General features: G+C 37.3%; 1 protein-coding gene across 1 annotated transcript in view; it reads left to right on the top strand.

Moving 5' to 3' along the window:
* TERT (telomerase reverse transcriptase) overlaps nucleotides 1–19,388 on the top strand; it is a gene marked incomplete at both ends in the record, with an annotated part of 29,973 nt that extends 10,585 nt beyond the window's left edge. The window contains 12 exons of the mRNA XM_084281651.1: nucleotides 2,330–2,512; nucleotides 3,831–3,992; nucleotides 4,369–4,464; nucleotides 6,120–6,205; nucleotides 8,019–8,132; nucleotides 8,811–8,882; nucleotides 10,255–10,440; nucleotides 11,416–11,542; nucleotides 11,867–11,928; nucleotides 13,935–14,059; nucleotides 15,513–15,650; nucleotides 19,285–19,388. Coding sequence (XP_084137777.1) covers nucleotides 2,330–2,512; nucleotides 3,831–3,992; nucleotides 4,369–4,464; nucleotides 6,120–6,205; nucleotides 8,019–8,132; nucleotides 8,811–8,882; nucleotides 10,255–10,440; nucleotides 11,416–11,542; nucleotides 11,867–11,928; nucleotides 13,935–14,059; nucleotides 15,513–15,650; nucleotides 19,285–19,388 — 1,455 coding nt within the window. The remainder of the gene's footprint in view (nucleotides 1–2,329; nucleotides 2,513–3,830; nucleotides 3,993–4,368; nucleotides 4,465–6,119; nucleotides 6,206–8,018; nucleotides 8,133–8,810; nucleotides 8,883–10,254; nucleotides 10,441–11,415; nucleotides 11,543–11,866; nucleotides 11,929–13,934; nucleotides 14,060–15,512; nucleotides 15,651–19,284) is intronic.
* Nucleotides 19,389–23,358: the final 3,970 nt, after the last annotated feature.

The raw sequence follows: 23,358 nt of genomic DNA, 5'->3' as shown, positions 1-23,358 counted from the left end.
TTCCAGGCTTTGGAATTTGCAAACCAGTCTGGAATTGTAGGGGTAGACTTTGCCAGCTTCCATAGCTCAGCACTGGAATGCGTCAAGATGAATTGTCAAGTGATAACCTTTCAAATATCCAGCAAATCAACTTCTGGCTCTTAGCAGCTCTTGAACTTGGCTGCAAAAAACCATGGTGAAATAAGTCCAGTTCTGTGAGTTTGTCCTCAGATCAGTGTATATTTTGTTTTGATTTAAGGGTTTTATGTAATTTCTTTTCATCCTTCTTCCCTTTCTGTTTGAATCTTTGTGTGTGTGTATGTGTATATATGTATTTCTATATATACACATAAATATTTAATGGGAAGCCTGAAGCACTGGATGTGGGGAGGATTCTTAGTGATCTGTTCAATTTGAGAGTATGTAATTTTTTTACTTAATTCTGCAGATATTCTAGCAGACCCTCAGGCTTTGCAAAGATGTTGATAGCTCTGTGGATTAGATTTGTTCTGGGAAGTTGAGAGACTGGATGCAATTCCTGCCAGCATTAAAGCAAGAAGCCACTGTGAATACTGTGACTCCAAGTCTCTCAGGCCTCGTTCAGGCTAGGTTTTGAACTCTAAAGCCTCATTTGTCCTTTACTGATTTACCCACACACACCCATATGGCCATCAGTTTAGTGAAAAGGTTTTAAAGCAACCATTTGGGACCCACTCATTAAGAAAGAAAAGAGGAACTTCTCTCCTGATAATTTGTTCTTGCTGCTTCTATCTATCTTTGAGCTATATCTCTACCCTTCTGGCTGTTTTTTCTTAGGAACACGCCCTATGCCAGAAAAGAGATGACAAAATTTCAGGAATCACTGGATTCAGGAAGATGTCTTAAATTTCAGCTGTCTTTTTTTTTTATGGACTAGTCAAAAATATTTTGCAAGATCAGCCAATGAATTAACATAACTACGTACCTTATGCAAAACAGTAAAGTTGGATCATGTTGTTCTGCAGTCAGTGACAGGATGTCCTGGTTTCAGTTAGAACAGAGTTAATTTTCTTCCTAGTAGCTGGTGGAATGCTGTGTTTTGGCTTAGGATGAGAAGAGTGCTGATAACACCCCGATGTTTTAATTGCTGCAGAGCAGTGCTTATACCAAGCCAAGGACATCTCAGCTTCTTGCTCTGTCCTGCCAACAGGCAGGCTGGGGGTGCAGTAAGAGCTGGGAGGGGACAGACCCAGGACAGGTGACCCAAACTAGCCAAAGGGGTATTCCATACCATCTGACGTCATGCTAAACAATATATAGGGGTGGCTAGCCGGGGGAAGGGGGCCGGACTGCTCGGGGTTAAGCTGGGCATCGGTCAGCGGGTGGTGAGCAATTGCATTGTGCATCACTTGTTTGTACATATTATTATTATTATTATTGTTATTGTTATTTTCCTGTCTTATTAAACTGTCTTTATCTCAACTCACGGGCTTCACTTTCCATTTCTCTCCCCTGTCCCAGAGAGGGAGTGGGGAGGGTGAGCCAACGGCTGCGTGGTGTTTAGCTGCCGGCCGGGTTAAACCATGACACAGGAGCACACTAAATATTTTTGGTGTGCTTTAGCTTTTCCAGCTTTTCACTGACACCTCTAATTGATTTTTTTCAGTGCAAAAGTAAATTTCTTCAGATGAATTGTTAAGCTTCCATGTGTAGTAATTTCAGTGCATTTGTGTCATGATCACGATACTACCATTGAGATTAAGAAACCTTTTATATTCTGTGTATGCAATTTGGAGGACTTCTCCTAAGTTATAAACATTCATTAGTATGCAAGTGTGCAGTTATTTTTATTTTTTACTTTTTTCATCTTAAATTAGTATTTCACTATTCCCATATCTGAGAGAGTTAAATTTTTGCTAAAGTACCCACATAAATTGTCTCCAAAGGCTCAACAGATGATGCAGATGGATTTAGCTTAAAGTCTTAGGCACATGTTCTTGTTGTGGTGGTGGTAATCTCCAGGAGAGAGAATGGATGATAATTAAGAAAAGTTACCTTATAATTGGTGTTGGTTTTATTGCTGAAATCCATCCATTTATGTACATGACTGTTAGACCTTGTTTGCCAGGAGTTAAGTACAGAAAAAAAAAAAAGAATTTAAATGTATCCCCCAAAACATCCCTAAGTCTGTTTTGTCACTTCCAAGTAGTTACTACCACTATATTCAGGCTTTCTGAAGACTGTATTTGACCAAAAAAGTTCAGTAAATACACAAATTCCCTCTCATTTCATCTAAACGAGAAATGTCTGTATTGAACGGAATTTAGAATTTTTCAACCCGCTTCAGGGTGATTCTTTTTCATCTCTTTAGATGAATCACTACAACATGCAACTTAAAAATCTATTTAGTGTGTTAAATTATGAACGAACTATAAACACCAGTTACATCGGCTCTTCAGTGTTTGGGAGAGATGATATCTACAAGACGTGGAAGGCGTTTGTTAAAAAGGTTCTCAAATCAGATGGTGAAATTCCTCATTTCTACTATGTAAAGGTATGCCTCTTCTAATCCAGTATTCAACCTAATTTTATAAGTCAACTAGTGTAGACCTTTGACAACGGAGAATAGCTGTGATGTAAGTGCATAATTATTATTATTATTTATGTCAGTTTTTGTGCATACTTAATATAGATTGCTTGCTTTGTTTCTTCTGCAGTAGTGCTTCCTTTACTTTGATATTTTTCTACTCATCTTTCTGTCACGTAACAGTTCTCACTTCTGGACACACACTGTTTCTGCAGTTACATTTAAGTACAAAAATGGGACAAAAATGTAAAGTTGAATAGGATTTTAGGGACATTTTCTCAAATGAAAAACAGGAAAGATTAGATGTACGTATTTGAATAAATTCAGTGTCTTGTGTCTTTTCTCTCCATACAATCAGTGTCTGTTAAAAATAAACACCATAACTCTAGTGTCTCTCCAGCAAATTTACACTCCTGCTTGAAAAAAATGAGTGCTTGTCACATCTCATTATTTGAAGATTATTTTTTTAATTAACACTTGTGTTAAATAATGACTAGCTGAAGCACAAAAAGTTGCGTAGCTTTGAGTTGGTGTGACTTACATAAAACTATACAGACCTATGATAATATAGTGAGGCTTCTCTTCCAGGTGTCATGTCCTAAAACTATTTTCAGAAATTGTCTCATTAACTTTCAAACGAAAAAATCATCTTATTGACATAGTTCTTTTATTTTTTTTGCTTCTTCAGAAGGTTTTGAATTGTGACAATGACAAGAAAAGGCAAAGTTAAGATTGCAATATGAGATTTAGAAGAGGCAAAACATCTAGGTTTTCAGCTTTCCAGGAGCCTGTAAGATGTCATCTTCACGACTGTATGGAGAGGAAGGTTTCTTAAAATATCTAAACATATAAAAATGTTAGCAGTAAACTTCAGTTAAATGATTGAAAGCTAAGTGTAAGTTTTAGGGCTGTGTGTGCAACTTTCAGTATGTTACCTTTCATCTCCACTGGTATTTAATCACGAAAAAAGTGCTGCGCAGTACAGATGAGCGTAGGACCTGCTCTACCTTTTGCTAATAACGAGGATTATTCTGAAACTGATGGTTATCCATTGCAAGGGAAAACTCACTGATGGCTGAGGAAAGTATCTTCAGTTAAGGAATGTGTTTGCTTTGTCACACATTCGGAAATAATGATGTATTTTCACTCCTACGTGTTGCTTCAGCCGTGTTTGTATACTACAACAGTAACTTTTTTTTCTGTACTAACACAACATTTATGGTGATATTGGTGAATATGGAACATAAGGTACAGAGCATAATGGAAGCTATTTCTTCTGTTTCAGGCCGATGTGTCCAGGGCTTTTGATAGCATTCCTCACGATAAACTTGTGGAAGTGATTTCACAAGTCTTAAAACCTGAGAAAAAAACTGTCTACTGCATACGGCGCTATGCAGTGGTTATGATCACTGGAAGTGGAAAAACCAGGAAGTTATATAGGAGACATGTATGACTTGCTACTTTCTTCTACATGCTGCTATTAATATGTTTCTGTCCAAAGAATATGTTTGTTTATAGCTTTTTTTTTTTGTGTGTGTGTCTAAACTTGAAATAGGTAATTGCTTCATAAAACATTTTAATACTGTTGGAAATTTTCTGGAGGGAACAAACCTGCTTTTTATGCTTCAGTGTTACTAAGAATAAATAAAGAAAAATGTGTTGTGGGAACAGAGAGACACGAGGGAGAAATTTCGTTTTAACAGTAACAGATCTGTTAGATTAAAACCATGCAGTAAGAGTGGGTCTTTGATCTTCACTGAATACATTCTGTCTGCTAATGAATCTTCTATTTTGCTTTTGTCATTTATTTATTTAATATACAGGTTTCCACTTTCAAGGATTTTATGCCAGACATGAAGCAGTTTGTGTCCCGGCTTCATGAGAGTACCTCATTGCGAGATGCAATAATAGTTGAACAGGTAAATATTAGGAGGCTTCTGTTCATCTGGAAGGGAAAGCTACAGAAGTAGCAGAGGAGGATTTAGGGTTTCTTTTTGTTTGCTTGTTTAAATGAATGTACATATTGTGTGGTGACATGACCTGTCTTGTAGTTACCAAGCACTTTCCATAGAAAAATGCGATGTTTCCAACAGGCTTTCAGTGTAAGTGATGCCTGAGGCAAGAACCCTGACAAAATGTCATTCTGGATTTCTCCCGGATTTTCTCATTTCTGTCCTATTCTGTTCTATTTAAACCATCGTTTTCTTTTTTTCTTTCCTATTGAATTTCATTTCTTGTTGCAAGAGTTTTCAAATGAAATAAAGAAAGGCTTCAGTGCATGCATTGTCCAAAATGTACAGAAATAAGAAACTGAAAAGTGTATTCTAAGCTAAGCAACTAAGGGCACCCTGATGTGGCACCCTGAATAGCAAACTTCGCTTAACAGAAAAATGACTTTAAAAAATCAGCTTATTTTAAAGAGACCCTTTAAAATAAGGGGCTCATCCTGAGCCCCAGATGAGCAGACCGTTTTCTTCCTCACAGGCTACTCTGTCAAATTTGTCCTCACTTGCCAGTGGAGAATTATGAAGTAGAGTAATTAATGCTTCTAACATACAAGTAAAATGGTAGTGTACAATCTATGTAGGGCTAGAGTGTACAGTGTGAGTGGTGCGCAGTTCCAAGATCCTGCAACATACAGAGAGAGCCTAATGAGTACATGGATGAAAATGAAAACTGCTGTATGCATGATGTGTATTATGTTTCGTTCTCCTTCCAGTGGACATCTAAATTAGATGTTAGGTATTAAATGAACAGCAGCTGTCTTTTTCATTTGTGTGTGTGAGATTTAAAAAATAAAAAAGTGTTAAGAGAAAAATGCCATGCCAGCATGGATCTCCATGCCCTGAATACATTGTGATAGCATTTCAATACAGTGTTCTCACATAACTTTCAAAAATGGTGCATTTGTCAGATGATTAATCTACGCACACAGGGAGTTGTTTTGCTTTAGCTCTTGTGCAATCATTGTTAAAGGGATCTAAATCATTGTTAAAGTGCTCTAAATGAAGCTTTTATTACATGTTTTTAACACAGAAGGCTTCATAAATACTGAGTTGGCTGTCATGCATGGATCATTGCTAATGTTGGGCAAAGGATTTATTTTGCAGCAGAACTGGCAAGTGAGTTTATCAGTAGTTGTGGAATCAAAAAGAACAGGGCAGTTAAAAGAATGATCCTCTGGATAGGAAGTGACTAAAAGAGGGAGGTATATATTGCTGTAATACAGTACAATAATAAACACTTTAAAAAGTGTTTTAGATGTTATATTTGACTACTTCCCAAGTAACACCAATCAAAACTGCTTTTCTCCTAAAAAAAAAAAAAAAAAAAAAAAAAAAAAAACAACTAAAACCTCCATTGTTCATCTGTTGGATGTGAGTGGCTTTTTAGGGTGTATATTCAGATTTTTATTTTAGGTGTTTGCTTTGTTTCTTACCCTAGAGATTTTAACTAGACTATTACAGCCTAACTTTTCAGGAAGGTTAATATGCATCTTTTCAGTTTATACTATGTTTTTAGTTTCAGCACATTTCTAAAGTACAAATCTTGTTTTGTTTTGTCCCATTTCTAGAGCTTAACTTTCAATGAGACAAGTGCCAGTCTATTTAATTTTTTTCTTCAAATGCTAAATAATAACATCCTGGAAATTGAGCGCAGGTAAGAAAAAAATAGTTTAAAGAGTAAGTGGTGTTGTAGTTGTTGTTTTTCTGCTAAATGGGATACCTTTAACTGAGTCAGGGAATTTTTAATAGCTGTCTTTTAAAGATTTTTATTTCGTGTTAATTTGATATCTATTTATCAATTTAATTTTAGCTTTATAAAAGCAGGAAGGGTTTGGACTCACTTATATTTGAATAAAATTTGTCTTTCCCACGTGGATGATGTTATTGTACAAAGAATGCGTCATTCTGTTGATCCATAACCTTCATTTAAAACTGCAGATATAGTTCAAAAGAAAAATACTTCTTAAAAAAAAGTTGAGATCCACAGAGGTGACCAGAAGGAAGGGAACATCCAAGCAATCATGCAAAAGCATTGTTAGTCCTTTCCCTGTAGTGCAAAATAAAACCTTTTCTGCATGGCCTTGCTATTTGGCAAGTTGCAATAAAAATACAAGGTAAGAACAACAAGAACTAAAACATCAATCCAAATTAGGAGTTGGGTGTTATTACAGAGGGGGGATGTAATACAGGTTTCTGGTGTTCCTAGAAATGCTGATCTGCTATTTACATTTTGCCTCTAGGTGGCAAATGTGTACCAAGTCTTGAAACCAAGTACTAATATTTTTATTTCTAAACTCAGAGTAAGATATATTAGGATGAATAGCTTCTTCCTTTTGAAAGACGAACTTTAGAATAGTTAAACTCTCAGGATAGAGGGAAGGGGGAAAAAAGGTTTCAAGGATGCAAATAGAAGAGCATTTGTAAATTTTTCTAGCGTTAATTTTTCTAGCATTAACTGCCTGACAAGTTAAATGAGGAGATAAATGTTTTGTACAGTAAAGGTCAAAAAACTAGCTGGGATGCAGGTAACAAATTCATATGCTTTATTGGGCTAAGCCATCAGGAATTTTCCTAAAAGTAAAGAGATTTATTTATAAAATACAATACATATATATACACACACACATATACATATACATTACATGTATACACACACGCACGCAAAGAATCTTTTCCATGGCCAGATCATGCTATGCTGGTATAAGCCAAGAATAAGCACCTCAAACAGCCTGACTTTAATTATATCATATAGTTTAAACATTCTTATTCTGATTTCTGTGGCTGAAAGAACTTTTTAAAGAAAACTTAGCAAGCTTTGATAGTGATAAACATTTATTTTTAAATTCAATGGAGATGTCTATTGCTTGTAAGAAAAGCTAGAACTTCTCCATATCAAAATCTACCAGAACTTAATTCCTGTTGTAGGTGTACACTGAGCTTCAGTCTATAGATTTTTAGTGAGTACTTACTAAGAGCTGTTTGGATGATAATTAAAAATATAGTTTGAAAGATTTTTTGTGTACTTTACTTTTCTTGTACAAGAATTCTTGCATAGCTTCAAAACAAGCAATGACAAAAAGAGTTAAAAAGCTTAGATGAGGTGTGCCACCACAGCTTCTTTTTATGAAGGAGAAAAGGCTTTGTGGTTTGAGATCAGTTGTAAATTCCTTTTATTTAATGACAGTTGTCTACTGGACTTTGTTAATAAGAAAGAAAAATGTGCTTTAGTTGTTTTTTTTTGTTTGTTTTCCTACTGCTAAACTTGACTTTTAGAGCCATATCTAGATTCTTAGGGGAAAGAAAAAAAAAATTTAGGTCAGGTTAACTAGCAAGCTTTCAGAATATTTATTATTGAAATATACGTTATACTTGAAAAAAAAATAATGTTTAACGGCTATTGAAATCTTCTTGTTGCATGTTCTGATTGCTTTTTTTTTTTTTTTTTTTTTTCTTTTATTCTTTTGTAGTTACTACTTACAGTGCTCTGGAATTCCACAAGGCTCCCTTTTGTCAACCTTGCTTTGCAGCTTGTGCTATGGAGACATGGAAAACAAATTATTCAGTGGGGTACAGAAGGATGGGTAGGAAGATTTGGATGCTCTTTGTATGCTCTTTTATAGTAGTGCATAATGTACAGTGTGTGTATATATGCTAGACATTTTCTCTCAAGTTTAATTTTGAATTTCAAGGATTTCCAGCTCCATCAGGAGTGTGGTGCACATAAAGATCTGTGCTGCTTCAGTGTAACTGCCGCTGTTTTGTGGGGGGATTTCTGTGTTTATTCATAAGATTGGAAAGGAAAGAAGTGAAAAAAGTTTTCCTAGATCTGTGGGGGGGAGACTTATAAAGAGCACAGCATTTAGGAATGGTATAAAGGCACCTTGTTAGAAGCCCCTGTGTGGCTCTTAGTACATCCAATCCAATCTGTGTGCTGGAAATTCCTGTCATGTTTCATGTAGCTTGCCCCTTTGCTTTCTTTATATATATATATATATATATATATATATATATGTGTATATATATATATATATATGTATGTGTGTATATATATATATATATATACACATACATATATATATATATTTTTTTTTAGGGAAGGAGCAAAACTGAGAATTTCTTTATAAGGTCTGCTTTTGGAAATTATATTAACGTTTATGTTCGTATGAATTAAAATGGGCAAATAATTTCTCTGAAGAGTATGACAGATTTGGAAGGATTACATATCCAAAACTTTAATGTCATTTTCTTCTTGCTTACAGAGTCCTGATCCGTCTCATTGATGACTTTTTGCTGGTTACACCACATTTAACGCATGCAAGAACTTTTCTAAGGTATGCTATTAATGACATTCTTTAAAGTAATAAGCATTAACATCTTACGGGTCGTTCACTTTGATCTCCTTTATACATGCCTGTACATATAGGTATATTTTTGGTCTTTTTTTTTTTTTTTTTTGATTTAACTAAAAACCTATTGCAGTTCAAATGGTTGGAGATTTCTACTGGGATTTTAATTCTGGACCTAGCTGCTGACTGAAGGAACTTCAGAAAATCTTAGCATCTGCAGTGCAGTCAGTTGCTTCCTGCTTTTCATAGTCGGAAGGATGCAGCTTTGTGATCACCTGTAAGGCGATGGGGAAATCAATCAAGTATAATTTGAAGCACTAATAGCATTAAACAGTGAAACAGTGTGCTTTGAAGACTTCATTTGTCCTTTGTTCCTCTTCAGAACAAAAGGAAACTTCTAGGTATGTGTGGATCTACAGTCCTGGAAATAATAGAACTAATACACGGGGAATGCCTCAAGCTATTAATCTCTAGAACGGCTTTTCAACATAATGCAACTCACATTAGCATTGCAGATGTTCTCTGCCTTGCCCTTTGAAGTTATCAGTGTCTTTGTTCTGTGTCAGCTCCTGCAGCAACTTTGTTGGTTTTCCGTGGACAAGCAGCCTCTTCTGTGAGAGAACTTCTTCCTGGAGCTGCTCACAGGTCCTATGAGCTCTCTGCCACAAAGGAAATAATAGCAGTTTTTCTAATGTAGTGTTAGAACTGGGGAAATCTACTACTCCGCTACAATAAGAGCCCATCTCTTCCTCTCTCCTTGTAAAAGCATGAAGCCTGCGCATGAATAAATCACCAAGTAAGACAAACTGCTGCTTGTCCATGAGATGACACTGCTGACCCAAAATATGATAGGTGATCAGCAGGCCTCCTGGCAATAGAGATACTTGGGCAAAACCTTGTGGAGAAAGATCAAGATTTTTTCATCAGATGAGGTTCCAGTTATCTGGATTCTCCTTGGTTTTGTGTATTTTCAGAAGCAATTAACTCTTTATCTGTCTTTACGTGTATTCTAATAGTTTTAACGTCAATGGTTTCTGTGAGTGTGGTTGTCCCAAATATGTAACAGCTTAAGTTTTTCGTTTGCATTAACCTGTACAAGCTTTTATTATCCATTATACCCATATGCTTAAGCTCTTTGTTTACTTATACAAAACTGAAGTTACTGGAGGTAAATATTTCTAGCTATGTTCATTAACCTAAAGAGCTGGTCGTGTTTCTCTTTATTCTTGGCTTTCTGTCCTTTCATGCAAGATTGTTTGCGTCATACTGGGGGGGGGGGTTGTTTGTGGATTTTTTGGTTTTCTTTGTTGTTTTTTTCTTTGTCAAGGCTTAGGCTAACTGTTTGTGTTTGTTTTAGGACTCTAGCAACGGGCATTCCTGAGTATGGATTTTTGATAAACCCCAAAAAGACAGTGGTGAATTTTTCTGTTGACGATATCCCAGAATGTTCCGAATTTAAACAGCTGCCAAACTGTCGTTTGATCCCATGGTGTGGCTTATTATTGGATACACAGACACTTGAGGTTTACTGCGATTACTCCAGGTAAATAGTTGTATATTCCAGTATCAGTGCAAGAAATACGGGGGTGTCTTGTGAGTAGTGTAGTTGAATTCACTGCAAAATAAATTTTACAATTCTGTTTCTTATACAACAGCTTAAGTGTTTTATTTTGCTGTACAGCCTGTTATTTTTTTCATTCCATCCTGGTGGAATGCTTGTAAAAAGTAACTTCATCGAATGCGATGCAGGTCTCTAGTGGACAGAAGTCATATACCATATGGTGACTACATGGTTTCTAAGAAATTCTGAATGTTTTCTGCTGAAGAGCTCTGTAGACCATTTTCACAGACTGCTAGTATTAGACATTTCTTAAAGATGGACAGTAGTAAAGAGCTGCTTAAACTGAATGATAATATTGTTATGATGTTGACCATTTTTAATATAAACAGCTCATAAATATGCTTAAGTGAGGAATTAAGAGAACGTTTTTCATTGCCCAAGTGGTGAAGTTCTTCAGTAGTCTTCCAAAAAGTAACAGGATACTGAAGAGCTGTTTCTTAGAAAGGTCTCCTTGGTTTTGATAAGCTCAACATAAGTAAGCGGAACACAGGTTGTTGGGCAAAGGTAAACTGAGCCAGCTTCCAGCCTAAACTCTGGTATTTCATGGATCACCAAGTATTACCTGGTTATTGCTGTAGTCAGTAATAATGGTCTGGGTAGACCATATCTTTTAGAAATAAAACCAGTTTAACAAACAACCCACGACCCTTAATTGATTTTTATTTTAAATAACAAGGCAACTTTTTCTTCACTGAAGTAATTCCCTAGATAACAGACTTATTGCCACAATGTCCAGTCTGTTTCTAGTTTGGATTTTGTTATAGTCATCCTTTTGCGGTTGGCTCATTGATTACCTGACAATTCCTGTAAGATGAAAAGTTAAATGAGCCTCATTTTACAGAATTTAATTTAGTCTGTTAGCCTATGGAGTCTAATTATTTTCTTTTTTTTTTCTAGCTATTCGTGTACTTCTATCAGATCAAGTCTTTCCTTCAATTCAAACAGAACAGCTGGGAAAAACATGAAACACAAATTGCTTGCAGTCCTTAAACTGAAATGCCATGGCTTGTTTCTCGATTTACAGGTGGGACTATGGAAGTGAATGTTTGGAAATATTTTCATCAGTGATAAAGACCATTAAAGTGCTTTGAGTTCTGACCCAAGAGTTGATTTTAAAACATTATACACGTAATTTGGAAGTCTTGGAATCAACTAACATATGGGGTCTCAACACTTTCCAGAACTGAGGCCTCTGTTCTGAGGTTGTTGTTGCTTAGGTATATCATAAACGTTATGGAAGTGTATTGCATAAAATGTTTTCCTCTAGATTTCTGTCATCTTTTGCTATTGAACAAATAATACGGTAACACAAAAATATTCCCATGGCTCTATTTCTGTTCTGTTCTAGATCAATAGCCTTAAAACAGTTTTCATTAACGTCTACAAGATATTTTTACTTCAGGCTTACAGGTAGGTGGCTGTGTTTTGTGAATGTTTCTTGACACCCTCCTGACACATAGAGGAGCTATGGACTAGCAAAATGTATGCCATGAAAATGTGCTGTGGTAAATTTAGTAGTAAGTCACATTATTCTTGTCTCAGGACTGTTCTTACATAATATAAGATTCAGGTAGAGGATTATATTTGTATGCGTGTTTAAGTGACATTTCACTAAATGAGTTTTCAGTGTCCCAGGATACTTACAGCTGATCTCAAGAAGAACAGTTTGTTTTGCCCCAGGAAGATGATAAGAAGCCATATTACTTATAAACCAATTTATATTTAGAACTTCTTATCTGTGAAAATCATGCTGAACTTCGACCTATATAGCTCTGCCTTAAGTGAAGTTTCGTCCTTACAAGTTAATTGCAGTTTCTTAGATGTTGATAATGCCTTAATTACTTCTTAGCTGATAAAAATGTTGTTGGCTTTTGTGAGCTTTTCTTGACTGGCAGAGGAAATGAATGCTTTGAACTAGGATGAAGGGAAAGAAATCACAATTGATAAGCAGGTTGGGAGAAAACAGTCATCTCTGTGTGTCAAGAACTTTTCAGTGGCTGCTCCAACTGAGATAGGAGAATCCCTGGACTAAAAAGTAGCATAAAGATCAAGTAGTGCCCTGCTTCACAGGTCTTAAATCCCTTTATTTAGACTCTTTCTGGTGGATGCTTATGTTGTTGCCATGGGATTGTTATGCTCTAAGTCTTTTTTTTTTTTTTTTTTTTTCTGCTTAAACACAACCATGTTGGTGACAACAGGAGGTAATAGGCTTGTGTTTGTACTGTTTTCTGATTGAGTTTAAGCCTGTTATCAGCTTCTGAATGACAAACAATGAAAAAGTCAGTTTCTTGTTTCCTCTGATTTGTGACTGAAGAGTTAGTCCATTAAGAATTATTGTTCATTGTTTTAGCACACCAAAAAAAAAGAAGAGCTGTTTCCCTCTTCACAAACATCATGTTGCTCTTTTGCTAGGCTTGTACTTGTTAGGAAGTGACACTTTAGTTTTGTTCTTAAAGTCAGCTTGGTCTGCATCACCCCATCTGTATCATTCCTATGTCCAAGAAGTGGGCTTATCTAGCACAGCAGCGACACCTTAAAATCTTTCTAACACTTCTGTTTTGACTGATTTAAGATTTTCTAAGTTGTTGCACGTGATTAACTAAAGTTAATTCTGTTTGCTGTTACAGTGACACACTAACAAAGGTCTTTACCTTAGTATATGTTTACAAAACCGTCTGCCATTCTAACAGTGTGGCACAGTGCAGTTCATCCTTTAAATATTTATAAGTAAACACTTCAAATCCTAAGCATTTTAGGATTTCTTGAAGTAGTTATGCTTTTGCTGTGTTAATTTAATAAATTACCTGAGTATATACATTGAGTAATTACAAAAAAAAGGTGTTGTATTTATTCAAAATAATCCATGTAAAGCCAACAGTTTTTAAAATATGTCCGAACTAAGGTGTAAGGGAGCATACAATACAATTAATTTCCCTAGAATTAGTTTCAAAATAGACAAGCATGAGTATCCTGATCTGTGGTACACTAAATCATTTGGAAGTCTGTTTTCCTGAAGAACAGGATTTGGTGGTGGTGGTTTTGTTTTTCCTTCCTCCCCTTCCTCTCTCAAATTGTGTGTGTGTTCTCTGGCAGAGTGGTTTGTGGTAATGGAACTGGTGAGGATGTGAGTTTAACTTTTCCTCCACATAAGACAATCGTTGTGTTGAGAAGATTAATTCTGTTACTGAAAGAGGTGACTTAACCTCTTGTTTCAGCACAGAATTTACAAACAAACATCTTAAGTATGTGACACTCCAGGGATTTGTATATAGGAGATGTTCCATATGCTAACAATGTTGATTTGGCTAAAGGCCATTTGGTGCTTTTAAATGTTGTATAGTGCCTAAGGTACATGGTCATAATTTCATTTGAAATTGGAAATGACTTGTGATTAAACAGGCTGTTTTTGCAAACAGGTTCCATGCCTGTGTTATTCAACTTCCATTCAACCAGAAAGTTAGGAACAATCCTGATTTCTTCCTCAGAGTCATCGCTGAGAATGCATCATGCTGCTATTCTATGCTAAAAGCTAAAAATCCAGGTACAGTATGTTAATTGCAATGAAGTAGCTTTTTTTTTTTTTTTTTTTTAAAGATAAATAGATAGCCTTGAATGTGTATCCTGATCATTTCATTCTGAGATAAAGATCAATAGTGAAAAATATATAGTGCATAATAGGGATCACAAAACATTTTTTTTTTTAACTCCATTTTCTAAAGATACTAAATTCTTTCAGTTTTTAGTCCTCTGCTGACCTAGCACACTTCATTGACTGCATAGGCTTTTAGTAAATAAACAAACAACAACAACAATAAAATAAAAACATCATACGATGGGTGAGCAATTGGCTAACGGGCAGGGCCCAAAGGGTTATGGTAAATGGGGCTGCATCAGGCTGGCGGGCGGTCACCAGTGGGGTCCCTCAAGGCTCCATTTTAGGGCCGGTACTTTTCAATATTTTTATAAACGATCTGGATGTAGGAATAGAGGGTATTTTGAGCAAGTTTGCTGATGACACCAAACTTGGAGGAGTTGTGGACTCAAATGAGGGCGTAAAGGCCTTACAGAGGGATCTGGACAGGTTGGAGAGCTGGGCGATCACCAACCGCATGAAGTTCAATAAGAGCAAGTGCCGGGTCCTGCACCTGGGACGGGGAAACCCTGGCTGCACGTACAGACTGGGCGATGAGACGCTGGAGAGCAGCCTAGAAGAGAGGGATCTGGGGGTCGTGGTAGACAGCAAGTTGAATATGAGCCAGCAGTGTGCCCTGGCAGCCAGGGGGGCCAACCGTGTCCTGGGGTGCATCAAGCACGGCATCGCTAGTAGGTCAAGGGAGGTGATTGTCCCGCTCTACTCTGCGCTGGTGCAGCCTCACCTCGAGTACTGTGTGCAGTTCTGGGCACCACAGTATAAAAAGGACATGAAACTGTTGGAAAGTGTCCAGAGGAGGGCTACGAAGATGGTGAAAGGCCTTGAGGGGAAGACGTACAAGGAACGGCTGAGGTCACTGGGCCTGTTCAGCCTGGAGAAGAGGAGGCTGAGGGGAGACCTCATCACAGTCTACAACTTCCTCATAAGGGGGTGTCGAGAGGCAGGAGACCTTTTCTCCATTAACACCAGGGACAGGACCCGCGGGAACGGGGTTAAGCTGAGGCAGAGGAAATTTAGGCTTGACATCAGGAGGGGGTTCTTCACAGAGAGGGTGGTTGCACACTGGAACAGGCTCCCCAGGGAAGTGGTCACTGCACCGAGCCTGTCTGAATTTAAGAAGAGATTGGACTGTGCACTTAGTCACATGGTCTGAACTTTTGGGTAGACCTGTGCGGTGTCAAGAGTTGGACTTGATCATCCTTAAGGGTCCCTTCCAACTCAGGATATTCTATGATTCTATGATTCTATGATAACAAAACTTTCTTTTTATAGAAAGAAGGGGGAGGGTCAGACATATTTCTGAATACACATAATTTTCAGTATCTTCCTGTTCTGTCTCTAGGGTTTACTTTAGGTAACAGAGGTGCATCTGGCATGTTCCCTTCTGAGGCAGCAGAGTGGCTCTGCTATCATGCCTTCACTGTCAAACTGTCAAACCACAAAGTTGTTTACAAATGCTTGCTTAAGCCCCTGAAGTTCTGTAAGTATTCAGTTGCTTTTACAGTTTAAATGTGGTTGGTTAATTGTACTAAAACTTGTGATCTAATGGATTTTTAAGTTTTCTTATAGCAAAATGTTGTTCTAAAATGCACAAGTAACAAGCTTGCTGATCTTAATGAAATCTGTTACATTTAAATAGGCAAGTTATTTTGGTATGTTTTTGTTATGATGTTCTAGAGCCTTAAGGGGCAGCTGCTGTTACTTGGTGCCCATCGAGTTTGTACAGTTCAAAAACCTTAATACTACTGGGTAGATCTTATTTTCAGCAGGCTTAATTAAATGAAATACAAAGGTTCAGATTTATTTTTTTTTAAATGTAGATGAACTCCAACAAAATTTACTGTCATGATGTAAACTCTTACCCCTAAAAAGGTCACTGGGGATGCTTTAAAACAGAAGCACTTGCTGTGCTCTGTCACATGGTCATAGCACTGGCAAATCTCTGACCCTTTTACATGGTGAAAGAAGTTGTCTGTGTGCCTGGCCTCTGAGCAACTCCATCTCCTTGACTAGTTCTGTAGCCTGTACCCAGGTGAGCCACAGAAATAATGCGACTTTCAATTCTAAGATATTAAAAGTGAACATCAGAAGCTTTTTGTGAAGCGGTCAGTACTGCAGGTATAGCCACTGCTACAGGCCATCTCAGCACTGACTATAATTCTCACTCTGAGACATTGCTTAGGCATTTCCTTCCTATACCAAAGGCCTGTGGGAAAGCCTGAATGCACACAGGCTTGGTTTTGGTGGAACAGTGTGACAAAGAAACTGGATCATTCACAGGAAACGAGCTGATGGCTGGGACTGTTCCTGGCAGCTATGGATATGTCCTCTGCACTCTGTTTGGAGCAGTTCTAACCTAAGAAGGGAAAGCTCACCATCTATCACCATCAGTCCTCTGGCAGTGAGAATTGCCCTTGCAGAAATTGAATGACCTTGTTTCTTAAATTCCTGGAGAGAGCTGTTTAATGCACTTGCTGAGTGTTGTGGAGGCGGAGCAGGAAAGGTTCAAAGGCAAGTGGAAAGCTAGGGGTGGCATTCTTAAGAGTAATTTCCACCTGTTCTTCCATAAACCTGACATTCTCCAAGGCTGAACCTGTTTTTCACATCCTTAATGTCAAAACAGCTCTGTAGCTACAAGGCACAGTTTCTTTTGGAAATATCAGACTTTAAGTATGCTGCTGAAAGACTGTGCTGAAAGGGTTCAGAGATTTTTTCCAAATAGCTACCTAAACAGATAGTGGGTTGTGAGCTGGTTTTACTATGAAACTTGTAAGATGGAAACTTGTTGTGATCAGTCAGCAGATCACTGGGGCCCAGGTAACTTATCTGCCAACTCTGAGAAGTCTCCCTTTGCTTATAGCCCCCTGGGGTCTTGCCTGTTCTTCCAGTAGCCCTGTTCCACCTTCTAAGCAGCAAGGGTTCGTACACTGCTTGGTGAAACACTTCTGTAGTTGCTGTTTATTTGAAAAGCCCCCAGAAGAGCTACCAGGTAACTGGGCAGGAGGGCTACTGTTTGGGGGTCAGCTTGTCATGCAGCTTGAATACTTCCGTACCAGTGACTGCAAATTGAGTGGTGCTTTGACCAGGCATTTATTTGCTTCCCACCTTCCTTCTCCCGTTCTTGAAGAGCTGGTTGAGGTTTCAAACTTTTTTTTTTTTTTTAAATAATTGAGAAGGCACCCGACGATGAGCAGTAGGTGAGGCATCAGCGTGTTGGTACTGCAAAGGTGTACAAAGATGCCTTGTGATCTGTGGTGATAAGGCATAGCTTAATCTTGATGTGAATGTACATCTTTATCTCTTTGTCTCTGAGAACTCTGATCATAGGTTAAAGGCTTATTTTTCACTCACCTGAGTGTACATGTTGTTTATATTTCTATACTCTTCCAAATGAGTTTATTAAGATACTGAATGTCTTGGAACCCACTAAAAAAACACTTGAAAAGACATTGATAGGTAGCTTTCTGCTCCAGTCTCACAGGTTAGTTTTGTTTTGCCTACATCAGACTTATTTCTGCGTAACGTTGTAGTTGTGATCAGAACACCAGGCTGTAAAGACATTTGGAGCCGAGCATAGTATAGAAATACTAGAGCTAATTTTAAACACCATGTTTTAAAGTTTTGTCTTACTTCTGGAAAGCAGGCAGCATGTGTGGATTTCAGAGGAGCCGTGACAGCACAATCACTGGTTCTCAGGTGCCTTCCTCTAAGGTGAAGCTAGCTCAGTATCTCTGTTTGGCACAGATCTCAGCACGGAGATAACTAAGGCTGGTAATAGCACCTGTGTTGACTGAACAACTACATATTTTGATGACATTTTTGGAGTTGTATCAGCCTTATAAAACATACAGCACCTGTGAGACCGTGTCAATTGATGGAAATTGATATACACTTAATTTTTTACTTGTGTCCCTGCACATGCATTTCCATTATTCTCCTTGGCAATCAATATTGAGCTTACGGGTTTTTGGGAGGAGGTTCTTCCCCGGGTTCCAAAACCTGTTAATTATCAACATCAGTGACTTATCAGTACAAGTTGTCGTCATTCTTCAGAGTTAAGCACTTAAAACATAGTTACTGTTTAACATCCCTCCTATTATTACCAGTTGGGAAAGGAGCAAGAGTCTTTTCTTTTCATGATAAGATAGGAATACGTAATCTATCTCCTTTCTAAATACAGAGCAAATGTTTATTGAGCACTTCTGCCTTTCTGCACCATTGACAATTTCACCAACCGTTTAGGTAACGGACCTAAACCAGGATTGCTAGGTTGCTAGGATTTTGTATGTTCTTTCTAATCTTTAAAAAGTCTTTTTTTATTGTCTTTACTTCTATTGACTGTAGACTTCAATGATCTTCTCTATTTCAAAACTGCTATGTACTGTTGTAAAAAATTTGTTCCTGATTTAAAAGCCTTGTTTAGTCTCCAAAATCTTCCACCTTAAGTGCGGCTTCCCAGTTAACATATCTGGTCTTACAAGGGAACGTAGGGGGAGAATCTCTGTGGTCACTGTTAGAGGAACAGGTGCTTTCTCCATGATTTTATTTGTTTTTTTCCTCTTTTTATATATGTTAGTTCAAAACATAGGCTACTTTCATGCTGTATCTGAAAGTACAGGGAAAAAAAAAAAAAACAGTTTGGGAATACCTTCCTCCTGTAGATACACATTAACAGCTAGATAATGACCTGTCCTTTGTCCTGAGCATTGTTTAAAATAGGGTCTTTCAGACTAACACTTCTTTGATGAAAGATATTTTTTGTGGATATAGTTGTTGAGTAATTGGTCTTGTACTTTTCAAAATAAAATAAAATAAAATTATTAGATACAAGCAAGTGTTCTAAGGACATACTAGGAGGAATTTACTTCTTGGTTTTCCATAGTTTGTTAATGTTTTAATGAATGATTTTTAACCTTTTTATTTACTAGCAGTTATCTGCCTTGTTTAAGGGCAGAAGAAGAAGAGCACATTTTACTATGGCCTTTTTATCCTTGTATTCCAACTTTTCTATTGGATTGAGTTAGTATTCATTTCATGACTTACTAACATTTTGCCTAAGAAAAAAACTGTTAGTTACCTGCATTAGTAATGTATTATTTCTGCCCTTCTCGTAGGTATGACGCAGCTATTCCGGAAGATCCCAAAGGATACTAAGGCACTACTGAAGACAGTGACAGAACCATCTATTTGTCAAGATTTCAAATCTATCCTGGACTGATAAAGGTTTATTTCATAATCCTTCCAGGTTTAAAAGTAAATGCTGTGTTTTTAGATGACTTTGCTGTAGTTTATTTTGGTAGAGTGGACTGAAAGCAAGTTTACTGGGAAACTTTGTGTTTTTCTCAGATACCAGACAACAGCTTTAAAAGAGTAGATTATTTTGCTAATTTCTTTGTGTTTGGGTTTTCCTGTAAGCTCATAGGCTGGTTGAAATACAGCCTGTGAATGCGTCTTGGTTTCCTTCAGTAATTTCCATCTTTTTGATGAAGATATCTTTAAGTTGTCTGTAAAAACAGATTGACTTTGTTTATTGAGTATTGTTCCTGAAGAACTGTTCTTTGCTGCTGTGTTGCAGACTATTTTATAATAAACTGTCTGGATAGTTGCAAAATTCATGCTTGTCTCCAGTACCTTTATTTTGTAGTAATCTTCAACATATCCAACCTTGTTCCTCATCCCAGTTGTTCTGTGTCCTGATAGACACTTATTGGCACAGGGCAAGTGCATTTTATGGCAGTGCCTAGCAAGATGTACAGATTAGAGATTTTAGGCTTTGGAGAGCAGAAGTACATTCCAAAATTTCTACATCTAATCTGGTTACGTATAATATGTAATCTATTTTGAGAGCTTGCTGATATTTTAATGCAGTTATGAATTTATAACTACAAAACCAAGAGGAGTCAGAGTTATTGATTAGATAATAGATGAGTAATTTGCTCAGTACATTTGTATTTCCTGTTCTTTATTTAGGCTTATCTTTCACTCCATAATGCTACTGAAGTACTGTCTAGCCCTGATTTTGGTGTGTTGTGCAGGGCTGACTTTTGCCCAGTGACTGCTCTCTCAAGCCCACACATGTGTGTTTTTTTTTTCTCCTCCAGGCTTGCATGTTGAATTTGCAATGTTATAATGAGAGCCATTTTATTATGATAATTCGTAAAGAAATCTGTAAAGGGTAATGCTTGCAAATTTCTGAGCCAATGTTTGCCTTCCCCTGTAAATACATGCTAAGTCATCATTTTTAAGCAGTAGGTGCTGTTTCTGAAGGCTGTAAACAGCTGCAAATACTATTTAGAAATCACTATTTCATTTTAAAATGTTGTCCAGTTAAGAAGGCAATGGAAATCAAAGCTGCAACTAGTATGTATTTAGTACATGGTAAATCTGGAAAGTTGAAGAAAAGATGGCAGTCTGTACTGGAAACGTCCTTGCTGCTACAAGGACAAGTAAGTGGGGAAAAAAATACTTGAGCACATATTTAAGGAATAGATAAAACAGAGAGCATTAAATCTATGTTATTGCTAAAATGAATGGTCTCTACTGCATGAAGGGTAGAAATATTGCATAGAGCTGTTTCTGTAATGGGAAGTATTAAGAGAAATAGTGCAATATATTATGATGGTAAAATATTTTCTACTTAATTGGTAGCAAGTTAGTATGTTAAACAGCAACTGCTGACAGGAAACATTTTGATGGATTGAGTAACTTGAAGTAACTTGAGCCTGGAAGTATTAAAAGCACTTGGTGAGGAGCGTTGTGAACCTGTGATGCGAGTTTTCAACAGTCATTGGAAGGCTGGGAAAAAGTCAGAAGACTTGAGGAGTGGGAGAAAGGTTGAGATTGTTTCAGTATTTAGGGAAAGGTAAGTAGAGAGATTAAGAGCTAAAGTGCCCAGTGTAACTGCATTGTGCAACCTGTGCTCTGAGTCAGGTTGCTGGAGACTTTTTCAGCCACTTTGGGGAGGAAGAATAATTTTTTTTTTTTTTTTTTTTTTGACATAAACCCCTCCAGAGAAAGTTGTAGCATCAATGTTCTTCCATCCAATGTATCTTCCTTCCCTCTGCTTCCTACTGTGAGAGGGTTATGGACTATGAATTTCAATTTGAGGTAGGTATGAAATTTTGCAATGTGGGGAACGCCAGTGTCCCGGAAGGAATATGCTATTCTCTCTGAATTCTCCTCCTATCAATTTTAGGTTAATTTGGATGCTTTCTCATTTCTAGTGCTCTTGCAATTCACCTTCTGATGCTTTTTTCGGGTAATAAATACTTGAGGTATGTATTATACAAATATAGCCTTAGGGCTATGGACTCTGCTTAAGGCTGAACCTTGCAATTTCTGTTACCGTGTCCCTTACAAACTTGCCTTGAAGAATTTGGGTTGTACTCACAGCCAAGGGAATTCTAGCTTAGAAGAAAAAACTTGTCTGTCAGGACAGTTTAATTTGACAGTTCAGTGTTATAGCAAAGAAGCTCCGATGGGTTATGAAGATGTAAGATTGGGAGGAGAGTGAGGACAAGTAGAAAGTGCTTAGGATGTAAGACTTTGAAACAGGTACAGTTTCATGTTTGCATGCACTTGCTTACTCAAGTAACAAAGTCTGTCGTGGTGTTCCAGAGGAAAAAAGTGCCCTTAAGATGCTTCCCCCTTTGTATGAACAGGAAGGGGAAGACTGTAGTTCTGTCACAGGAATTTTGGTAGAAGTCATGTCAGAAGTGCTCCAAGAACAGAAGAACTGTTATTGCAGGAGTTTCTTAATGGATTTTTACATGCCTATTTCAGCTAAACAATAACTTTACCTAGTGCATATCCCTGCTCTGAGCTGCAGCTACTACAGCTGAAAAGTCCCTGCCCCCTGGCTCCTGTCCCAGACAGCTGAGTCCAGTGACCCATGAAGTCTCCCTTCTGGGGAACAGGAAGGAGCTCAGAAGTCAGGAAGTTCAAAATTCCCACTATCTGCGAGTCTCGTGACAATGACCTGCGAGAGATTTATGGACTTCAGAAGCTTTAATATATGCAGTTTAATTATTTTCTCAGCATGCACCTGTATTAGCTGGGTGGGATTTTTGTTAGGAACAGATCTCTGACCAAATTCCTAGGCCTGTTGCATATATGATTTTAATGGACATCTAACTATCTGTAATCAAAGACATAAATATTTAGTGCAGATTTTAATTAAAAATATTTAAAAGGAAAATTTAACTTTTACATATGCTCAAATTTGATTTTGTTGGGATGATCCTTTATGGAAGTCTTTACAACCCATAGTCTTTCAAATTTAATGTGCAACAGGTAATAAATTGTCCATTCGAGGCCTAATTTCCCTTGTTTTTTCCCCTAATTTAACTTTCGGATGCTCCAAAGCTTGCTTTAGAAATTAACCCTCAAAAGCAATCAAGAGCTTGCAGCTCCTAGGTTCTTCTCACAGAAGCCACCCCCGTGGCCCAGTGCTACCAAAACTTGCCACAAGTCCAGGTAGATGATGTCAGTTGCTCTTCCCCTATCCACCAATGCTGTTACCCCACTGTTTATGTAAATGTATATAAAAATGTATCTTTATGTAAAGATGTTCATGCAAAATTAATTACTCAGGTTTTCTTAATGTAACTTTTTTTTTAATTTCTGATGCTTTATTTTTGCTCTTTGCAATGCTTGAAAATATAGAATAGTCATAAGATTACCAATAATTATTTTATGATTATTAAGTTAATTATTATTAAATTGTAATCATGACATAACTACTAAAATAACTACTATTTAAATGCATAAAGGGATTTGCAAAAAGTAAAGTCTAGTAAGCAAGTGGAGTCCTTAGTCTTCACGAGCTCCCATTCCAAATCTCAGGGAGGGGTGGGGAGTGTGTCAGTGAATGGAGAATATAGTTCCGTGGGTTTTAATTTTTATGTTGCTGATCCTTAGGAAGTGTCTGTTTATTTACAAGGGAAGTGAAGGAAGACAGAGGACACTTGCAATAACTGGCAGGCTTTCCAGGTTTAAAGTCTGGCTGGACAGAGATGTGAAGGTACTTGTTGGTAAGTAGGATTCAGGGCACCATGTAGGTGGGACAGTACTAATATAAAATTGTGAAATTGGTTGAAAATAAAGCAAATAGCAGCACTGTTTATAGAGTGCTAATGAGTGGCTGTAAGCAGAACTACATGTATCACTCCCCTAACATGGTTTAGAGC

This window comes from Netta rufina (assembly GCF_964035555.1).
Source record: "Netta rufina genome assembly, chromosome: 2".
In the NCBI taxonomy this organism is placed as follows: Eukaryota; Metazoa; Chordata; class Aves; order Anseriformes; family Anatidae; genus Netta; species Netta rufina.
This window is presented reverse-complemented; position numbering and strand designations above follow the sequence as displayed.